This window comes from Vigna unguiculata, chromosome 5 (assembly GCF_037176805.1).
Source record: "Vigna unguiculata cultivar grain cowpea cultivar isolate G323 ecotype 2 chromosome 5, ASM3717680v1, whole genome shotgun sequence".
Lineage (NCBI taxonomy): Eukaryota > Viridiplantae > Streptophyta > Magnoliopsida > Fabales > Fabaceae > Vigna > Vigna unguiculata.
The window spans coordinates 53729513-53739569 of record NC_140796.1 but is presented as its reverse complement, the minus strand read 5'-3'; the positions used below and the strand labels follow the sequence as shown (position 1 = coordinate 53739569).

The 10057-nt window shown below is 32.2% G+C and overlaps 1 protein-coding gene and 2 non-coding genes across 3 annotated transcripts; 1 reads left to right on the top strand and 2 right to left on the bottom strand.

Annotated features, from left to right (window-relative positions):
- Positions 1-38: 38 nt before the first annotated feature.
- Positions 39-155, bottom strand: LOC114186412 (U5 spliceosomal RNA). The gene has a single exon (XR_003605069.2). It is a non-coding gene; the product is annotated as a U5 spliceosomal RNA (small nuclear RNA).
- Positions 156-844: 689 nt separating this feature from the next.
- Positions 845-995, bottom strand: LOC114186402 (U4 spliceosomal RNA). The gene has a single exon (XR_003605061.2). It is a non-coding gene; the product is annotated as a U4 spliceosomal RNA (small nuclear RNA).
- Positions 996-2792: 1797 nt separating this feature from the next.
- LOC114185771 (LRR receptor-like serine/threonine-protein kinase IOS1) lies at positions 2793-7704 on the top strand. Its single transcript, XM_028073677.2, has 13 exons — positions 2793-2946; positions 3044-3575; positions 3655-4130; positions 4255-4393; positions 4483-4554; positions 4899-4970; positions 5060-5140; positions 5713-5879; positions 5972-6219; positions 6306-6432; positions 6580-6648; positions 6728-6917; positions 7050-7704. The coding sequence occupies exons 1-13, from the start codon at positions 2865-2867 to the stop codon at positions 7450-7452; spliced, it is 2658 nt and encodes an 885-aa protein (XP_027929478.2). The 5' UTR covers positions 2793-2864; the 3' UTR covers positions 7453-7704.
- Positions 7705-10057: the final 2353 nt, after the last annotated feature.

Genomic DNA, 10057 nt, shown 5'->3' with positions numbered 1-10057 from the left:
GTTTATCACAAATTAAAACCAACTTTGAACTAAATTGCAGAGTCCTCTAAGAAGGACTCTTCCAAAAATAGGCGTATGCCACTTAGCGAGACAAACACACGGTATTCTTTAGTAAAAGGCGAAAGAATAGTTCGCTATGTGTTTAACTCATGGCTCCGTGAGACTACATTGAGGAGCATTTCAATATTATATCATGATCCTAGATCTGTTCATACATTAATACAGTCGATGTGGACTTCAGTCACACAAGTTAACTTGGTCATGATATAACTTAATTTTATTTGATTTTTTATTGTGTTTTAATCTGCATTTAACATAAAATTGTAATTAGATCTCTACTCTGTTATTGAGTTTGGATTTATTTTTTCTATTTCTATTATTTTAAAATAATTAAAAATCCATTTAAAAGAGTTATAAAACTTTTTCTATAAAAATACTACTGAATATTTTATTAAGAAAATTTATCAAACAGATAAACATGTTGTAATTTTATTTTATTTTATTTTTTGCATAATTTTGATATTTAGAAATTTTAAATTTTCTCATAAATAATTATTATATGTTTCTCGGTTTCTATTGTGATAAAATAATTAAATACCATTTTGAATTATATAGAAAAATTATCTTAACTATTATATATCTTCAATTTCTATTGTTATAAAATTAGACATCCTTTTATGTGAAAACTACTTCATTCACATTTAACTCTATATTAAAGTGCACACAATTAAAAATGGTCTACAGAAAACTTAATTGATAACTTTAACCATTATCTAGACATATCTTAACTTTGCTTGATTATTGTAAATTACAAATGTATAAAAATTCAAACTAAAATTTATAGAGCTTTACCCCGAAGGGAGCCCTTCCAGAAATTCTCGAAGGCCCAGGGTAAACCCAGGCCCAAGAGGGGGTTTGGAAATAGTTTTCAACCAGCAATAGACGCGCCTCGGTTAGAACCTCACTAGCTGCGTCATTGCCCCAAGCGCAAAGATACTTTACACAGCTGTCTGACTAGTTATTTATTAGCATTTCTCAGTCTCAACAAATATTCATTTCCCATGTGGGACTTAGCAAATCAGCCAGTGGGTTGCAAGACCATTTTCAACTGAAATGACAAAGCATATCCTCTTACCATTACTTGTCATAATAGGATTTGAAGTTGATAATACCAAGTTATAGAAAAACATGAACTTCAAATGAATTAGTCTATTCATGTTACAATTAAATAACAGAAATTTGATACCCTGAGTCACTAAAGTAAAATTCAAACATAAAACTCTCACAAAGTGATCTTAGTTTTGAAATGCAGGTTATTTCTTTTGTACAAATTTCAGTTTTGTTATAATACTTTTACTGTTGCACTCTGCTGCTATATTGGAAGGTTCCTTTCAGGTTTTGGATTTCCAACCTGAACATGTTTCTGCATTACAAATTTTGAAAACATGTTCCGAAATAATGAAGGATAAAATAAACCATAATGGGAAGAAAGATCATTTAAAAAAGCTATAGAGACACGGATTAATAATTATTATGGAAATAAAGGAAGCAAAAGCCTTGGAGTTAACAGATATTCAGGTTTGAAGAGTGTTTGCCGAAGGAGATGAGTAGGGAAGGAACACTTCCTCTTGCAATGTAAGAATGAGATCAAGCAACATAAAGTGATTAAACACATTATTATAAATTTAAATGAGTTTATAATTTTGTATTTAATAGAAATGAGAATAGTGAACTTTTAAGATTTTAAATCATTAGTAATATTAGGTTTTTTGCATCAACAATTCATTTGAATTCTCTTGTTATTTTTAGGAAATCATAAATTTCAACAAGTATACTGACAACAATTTGAATCCTCTGTTATTTTACAACGAATAAACTTTTAAATTGGTCATTCCAAATCATGTCATAACCTTAGTTTTCCAAATTTGTGCCTACTGATATTGTTCCACAGATAACTAAAGATCATTAATCGTTTTCTTCAAATATATAAAGTAAATCCATGATTATCTTTAATTATACAGGAGCTATAATATGACATAAAACACGTAAAATATTGTTACGATAGTTGAGTATTACTTTGATAATGATTTAATTTTTTTAAAGGCTTAATTTGTTGACTAAAATCTTAAAAGATTAATATGATGAGGCATATAATTTTAGAGAGCAGGGTTTACTTTTCTTGTTCTTGACATATTTTTAAAACTAACATCCTTAAGACTGGGTAAGAACGAGGAAGACAAGTATATATAATTGGATTTTTTTTTCCTTTATATGTGACAATTTATTCATATTAAAGGAAGATAGTTGTCTTATTCCCAAGACTTTTTCTGCACTGTGTCGTACGAACAAGGAAATTCTATAGAAGTGTCTGTTTCAGTGAGCCATGTATAAATTGCATCAGATCCTGGCATTATTCAAAGTAGTGTTCTCTCAGCAAATAGGATTATTATAACTCAAACAAAAACCAAGTTTCAAAAGCCTTCCATCATTCTGATACAGACATAGACATCTTGTAGTTAATTTAATACTGGTTAAGATCCATCGATTGGTCATAAGTTTTTAACTAGTTTATTTCCATTGACTAAATATATTGATTAATTGAACCGTGAATATCGTACAATTTCATTGATGCACACGCAAGTGTATGAGAGACAAGTGATGTGAACATGACAGGAATTTCAAAGTAATCGAGGGGATGATCCTACTGCACTAGCTGCAAGTACAGATGGAAAGGGACAAAATTTTTAAGAAATTCAAAACCTTCGTGTTGACATTGACCACGTCGCCAAAACACAAATCTTTATGTGGTATAAGTCGGAAAAGGGTGATCACTATTCTACTTCAGAGACAGAGGGTGATAAGAAATGGGAACGTTGAGGTGTTTCCTTGTTGGTTTTGTTGGAGGTCTACTTCTTGCTGTTCTGATTCAAGCTCAGGATCAATCAGGTTTGATAAAAAAAATTAAAACTTTGAACATTTTTCAGTGCACCATTATTTGATAGAAAGAAAATTAGCTTATAAGACTAAATGTCCTCGCATTCAGGATTCATCAGCATAGATTGTGGAGCTCCTGAAGATGTGAGCTATACTGAGTCCAAAACTGGCATAAACTATACTTCAGACGCAAATTTGATCAATACTGGTGTGAGTAAGTCAATAGAATCTGATCTCAGAGGAAAGTATCAACGACAGATGTGGACTGTGAGAAGCTTCCCCGAAGGAAAAAGGAACTGCTACAAAATAAACATCACAAGAGGCTCTAAGTATCTGATCAGGGTTAGTTTTTTGTACGGAAATTATGATGATTTAAATAAGACTCCAGAGTTTGATATTCATCTGGGGGCTAACCGGTGGGGTACAGTGAACATAAACAATGGATCAAATGAAGTGGACATGGAGATCATACATATACCTTCACAAGATTATGTACAAATCTGTCTGGTTGACACAGGCCATGGAACACCATTTATATCAGCCATAGAATTCAGAACTTTGCCTAATAATATTTACGTCACTGAATCCGGATCATTGGAAACTTACATCCGGTGGGATATAGGTTCAAACATAGGCTACAGGTGAACTCTACTTTTTGGATTAAACTTTTTCATTACAAGACTCACTGATTTTACTGGACTAGTTTCCATTTTCTCGCAGGTACGACTACGATGTTTATGATCGTTACTGGAGATACGGCAACATAAATAATTGGACGCAATTAAATGTTTCGATTTCTGCTGATGCTTTAGACCAGAACGTGTACAAACCGCCAGCTATTGTTATGAGCACTGCAGTTACACCAGCAAATGTTAGTGCTCCATTGGTGATAAGCTGGAGGCCAGCTGATCCAACTGAACAGTTCTATGTTTACTTGTACTTCATGGAGATTCAAGAGTTGGCGACGAATCAGACAAGAGAATTCAACATCGTGGAAAATGGTAAACAGAGGTTTTCAAAGTTTTCACCAAGGAATCTTCTTGTCACCACTTTATATAGCTCCTCAGCCTCCAGTGGCAAAGAAATTATATATTCTCTTCAAAAAACCCAAAACTCAACCCTGCCTCCCATCATCAATGCCCTTGAAATTTACAGAGTAATAGATTTCCCGCAATCAGATACGTTCGAAGGAGACGGTATGACCAAAAAATATTATCTTCATATTGTTCTTAACTACCCTTTACCATTTATTTGGATTACCCTGCTCTGTGCATGATCTTAATCACCCTTTACTCTTTTATGCATTAATAAAAAACAAAGATGATGCTATTACAACCATCAAATCAGTTTATGGGGTGACAAGAAATTGGCAAGGTGATCCATGTGCCCCTGTAGATTACTTGTGGGATGGTTTGAATTGTAGTTATAGCAAAAACGAGTCTCCAAGAATCACTACTTTGTAAGTTATGCTTCTCAAATTAATACTATATATAGTAGTTTTATGGATCTGAGATGGTATCGTATATAACTGTTTGATCTGCAAAACAGGAATTTATCTTCAAGTGGGTTGTCAGGAAAGATAGATCCTTCAATCTCAAACTTCACCATGTTGGAAAAGTTGTGAGTCTTTTTTTTCCCTCCTGATTCAATAAATGATGAGACTAGAAAAAACCTCTGTATTTTACGAGTAAATACTATATACATGATCAGAGTAAAAATTGTTTAAACCAAGAAAATCATAAACAGTGAGTTAAGTTAACTTGATTAATTTTTTCAGTAACTATTTTAAAAGCTATATCTCAGTATTGATTTTTGACTGGTTTATAGTATGATTTATTTTAACATATATAAATTAAACTCTTTAAATCTTTTCATTATTTCTGCTGTGTACGTACATGTCCAGATGTCTTCTTACGTGTGTCAAATTTTAGACTTTTTAAAAGAAGGCATGTTTTTGTTTTCAGGGATCTATCAAACAATAGCTTAAACGGTGAAATTCCTGATTTTCTGTCTAACTTACAACATTTAAAGATATTGTAAGTTGCTTCATCACTTACTGGAACAACTTTTGATTACTCTATATTAGAAAATAGAAAAGGATATTATAGTTTCCCTGTTTTGGCAGAAACTTGAAGAAGAATAACCTCTCTGGTTTAATTCCCTCAGCACTTGTTGAGAAATCTAAGGGAGGTTCTTTGTCACTAAGGTAAGGATGTTATTTGAAAATTCTCAAATTCATAATATCATTGTTTATGGTGATGATTATCAATTGGTTTCATTATTTGAAAATTCTCAAATTCATAATATCATTCTTTACCCATGTCCAATATTTTGTTTTTATCTTTTAGTCAAACTTATTATAACTTGAAAATCAAGTATGAGTTCTATTTTAAAAGTAAAAGTAAGAAAGTGGAACAATATATAGGTAAGAAGACTCAAACTCATCACGGGTTTTGGGTTGCAGGTGATGTGAATCCTTAATTTGGTTGACGTTCTCATTGTCCATAGAGCCAATGATTACTCTTGAGACGGAGATTGTTAGGAATCTAAGCCCTAGTCTAAGTTAACATTTCATTGTCACTCTGTATATCTCATTTTTCCTTCATCAGATCATATATTTCTCCAAATTATACCCCATTATGACCTATCAAAACAAGAAGAATTGAATCCAAATCAGTTTTAAGTTAGTTCTTACCTCTCATGTTGACGGTATCACCTGTGCTTTTCCTTAGTTTTACTGAGAGTTAAAACATAAACCTTCTGTGTTTTCCATGCTAGTGTGGATCAAAATCTCTGTGAATCTGGTCAATGCAACGAGCAGGACAAAGAGAGTGGAAAGAAAAAGAACATTGTTGCACCCTTAGTAGCATCAGTTAGTGGGGTTGTGCTCCTTCTCTTTGTCGTGGCAGCTATATTATGGACGCTTAAAAGGAGAAAAATGAAAGGTGATGCTACAAAGATATTTTTATTGATAATTTGTCAAACAGATTCAGTCGTAACCTGTTAGTTTACGAAACTGTTGCATGATATTTAACAGCGTTGATAGTAGAAAAGGATCAAAGTCAGATCTCACCACAAAACACAGAACAAGATGATTTATTAATACCATTCAAAAAACAAATTTATTCGTACTCCGACATCGTTAAAATAACCAACAATTTCAATACAACTCTCGGTAGAGGAGGATTTGGAACTGTTTATCATGGTCATATCGAAGACACTCCAGTTGCAGTGAAAATGCTTTCCTCATCATCTGTCCAGGGTTTTCAACAATTTCAGGCAGAGGCAAGTTTCTCTATCACTTTGCACTTGTATTTTTCTCTCAAAAGTAAAAATATATGGTTAAACATGGTTGAGATTTTGATGTACAGGTTAAACTTCTAATGAGAGTTCATCACAAAAATTTAACCTCCCTTGTTGGTTATTGTAATGAAGAAACCAATAAGGGTCTCATATATGAGTACATGGCTAATGGAAACTTACAAGAACATCTCTCTGGTTAGTTCCTACACAAAATTGTGCAAATAAATTTATAACCTAGTTTTGTATTCTGAAACCATGAATATGAATATTTCCTTAAGAGACAAGTGTATCGAGTCAACAGAAAACAACCCAGAGAAAAAGGTATTTAACTTGTTTTTGCAGGTAACCACAGCAAAGCAAAATTCTTCACCTGGGAAGAAAGACTCCGTGTAGCAGTTGATGCAGCCTTAGGTCAGAAAGTAAATTTCAATCTGTTTTGTAAACTGCCCCTTTTCCCCTCACAATCTGTTTGCCTTAAATCTAATCTCAGGTTTGGAGTATCTGCACAATGGTTGCAGGCCGTCCATAATCCACAGAGACATAAAATCTACAAACATATTGTTGAATGAACACTTCCAAGCAAAGTTAGCTGATTTTGGTCTGTCCAAAATTATTCCAACTGAAGGGGGAACTCACGTGTCAACTGTTGTTGCTGGTACTCCTGGTTATCTGGACCCTGAGTGAGTTCTTCAATTACATTTTCCTCTTCCTCTTCATCATTTTCTGGGAAAAAAATATTACTCATGTGGATGTTTGTGTCAAGAAAATCTGACAGAAAATAAATTGAGTTGCATTTTATTCTTGTCATGCAGGTACTTCATAACAAACAGATTGACAGAAAAGAGTGATGTTTATAGTTTTGGTGTTGTTCTTTTGGAGATAATCACAAATCAAGCAGTGATAATGAGGGGTGAAGACAGTATTCACATAAGTGACTGGGTGAGATCGTTGGTCGTGAAAGGTGATATGAAGGCCATTGTTGACTCAAGGCTAGAAGGAGATTATGATACCAATTCAGTTTGGAAAGCAGTAGAAATAGCAACAGCATGTGTGTCTTCAAATATGAACAGAAGGCCCGTCACAAGCGAGATAGTGATTGAACTGAAGGAGTCTTTATCAATGGAAGTAGCTAGAACAAAATATAGAGGTAACCATTCAACAGATTTAGGGGTGACCTTGAATATGAATACAGAATTTATTCCTCAAGCTAGGTAAACGCTTCACCAAAATAAGATGTCTACAATCATATAGACAGGTCTATATGACTAAGGTAAGTGGTTTTCCTCTTTCAATGTCGAACCCACAATTGAGATTCACCTCACAGAAGTTCTCAAAATGTGTTTTGAATTTAATGTATAATCTATAAATTATCGCAAATTCAAAGTAATGTTGCACAATTTCTGAATACTCCTATAATTTGAGTGATGTACTTGTTTAAATGTATTAATTGTCTTCCTTGTGACTGTATTTGGGATTGGTGACTGATATATTGATTGTGCAAATAGAACAAAATAAATAATAAGGAACTTATATAAGGTGATATGTCTACTGTATGTAAGTAAAAATTAAAATAAGATTTGAATTCATTTATATATTATAAATTTATTTATTTTTAGTCCTAAATTATAAATATTTCATTTACCTTAGTAATCATTTTCCATATAACCATATTCATTTTAACCCGATTTGAAGTGGAAATAATGCAAGTCATCCTAGTCAGTCTGAAAATTTATAAAATATGTTGAATAAAAAAATTATCTAAGTTGTTCAATCCACACTTAAATTGCTCTAAACTATAGATTTCTGAATCATCTTATGTTTACAAGTCCTTAATTAAGTTTTAAGCATTTAATTGTATTTTCTACTCGATCTTTCAAGTACTGTCATTTTATTTCATTCTAAATACTATTGCGGTTGTTTCTTTTTTTTGTCTTCAACTACTTGATTAATTCGGTCTTTCAGTTCCCATAAACGAGTTAATCAATAAATCAGAAGAAAGAAATAAGTGAGTTGACCAACAAGTTAAAAATAGAAATAAATAGCATATCAACTCCTTTACACCATCCAATTAAAGAAAAATCAATCAAACGGTAAAAAAAACACAATTCATAAAATATTTAATATAATTTTAATTAAAAATACTTAAAGTTATCATTATTTACAATATCTAAATTTATCAAGTACTTAAACTTTAATTAATTATAAAATGAAAATTATTAAAACATATATATTTTAATTTATATGTAATTTTATTTTAAAATATTATATATTTTTTTTAAACAGTTCATGTCAATCTATCTAGCAAGAGATCTAAATATCATGACTCATTTTATAAAGAGTTCAAATTTTTTATTGGTCTTTTTAATATAGTTTGAAATGTTAAAATTAGTGGTAATTAATGTATTATAAAAATACAGTAAAAAAATAACTAAAAAAACGAGTCGAAAATTCGAATTCTTTTATTGTAAGACGGTGTTGGTTAGGACCTAAATTTTTTAAGTTGTGGAAACTACTTGGCAAAGCTAATTAAATAGCTAAACTTTTCGAAGTGATCCTTCTGGTCAAGCTCAACAACTTTGCCACGTCTACCAGTCAACATCAAAACCCATTTTTCAATTTTTTTTTTTTTTTTAAAATACTATACCATGATTCAACTGAGAAATCACTAGCAAAACCTTTTCATCGTAAAGATGCCTGCAATAAAAGATGGTAAAGACAAGTGCCTATTCCCATTCTTGGTGTAACAATCAAAATTTGTCTGCAAAAAATATCAATTCAAGTTCTTTCTTTCATTACAATAATAATTAAGCAAAGAAATGCGTACATACTACTTGGAGTATTCAACTCGGTGGCTTCTAATATTAAATCAGCAGATAGACTTGACTTCAACATAACTCTTAGAGACATTCAAATGAAAATCCTCACTGAATGATCAAGCTTAATCACTGTTAATGACTTCTTATCACAACATTACTCAATCTCGTGTAGGCGCTTTCTGTTTACTTTACACAGTGTAAAGTCCTGGTCGTCAGGAACCCGATCTGATAGTCGAAAATAGATAGAACATTCAAACATCGATCTAATTGTTAGGTCTATAACGAGGGTTTTATGGGGGAGATACAACACCAATTAAGGCAATGGGACCACGAGTACTAGACACGCTTACGGTTTTAACCACTATTTTTCTTAACGGGACATGCTTACTGTTTTAACCATCGGATCTGATACCACTTCTTAGGTGTAAAGAGGGGATTTCATTGGGGAGAACAAACACCAGTAAGACTTTAGCTCAACCACATAAGGCATTGACAACACTCTAAATCCAAAATCTTAAGACAATGAGTTTATGGATCTTTATCCTTATATAGTGCTCTACTTTCTCATTTCTAGCTAATGTAGAACTTAGACTCACACTTGAATTCGTAACACTAATCTTATAATCAGTTTTGATTTCATTAACAGATGTTATGGTATAGAAGACCGAATATTTAGTTATTATCTTTATAATATTAGTGTTGGTTGTTGTTCTTTATAACAAATACTGTTAATTATTCGATAGGTGGTTATCTTTGTTTTCTCCGGGATGAGACGAGACTCATAATTGAATTATTTCCGACACTTAACATCCTTAAGAGTTAGTAAGCACCGGCCTTAGTAAGCACCGGGAAGACAAGTAGATATAATTGGATTTTATTTTACCTTACAAGTGACAATTTATTTCATATTAAAGAAAGATAGTTGTCACATTCCCACAACTTTTTCTGCACTGTTTCGTTGTACTTAATGGTCAAATGTAAATCTTAGCAAAGTGAGACATGTA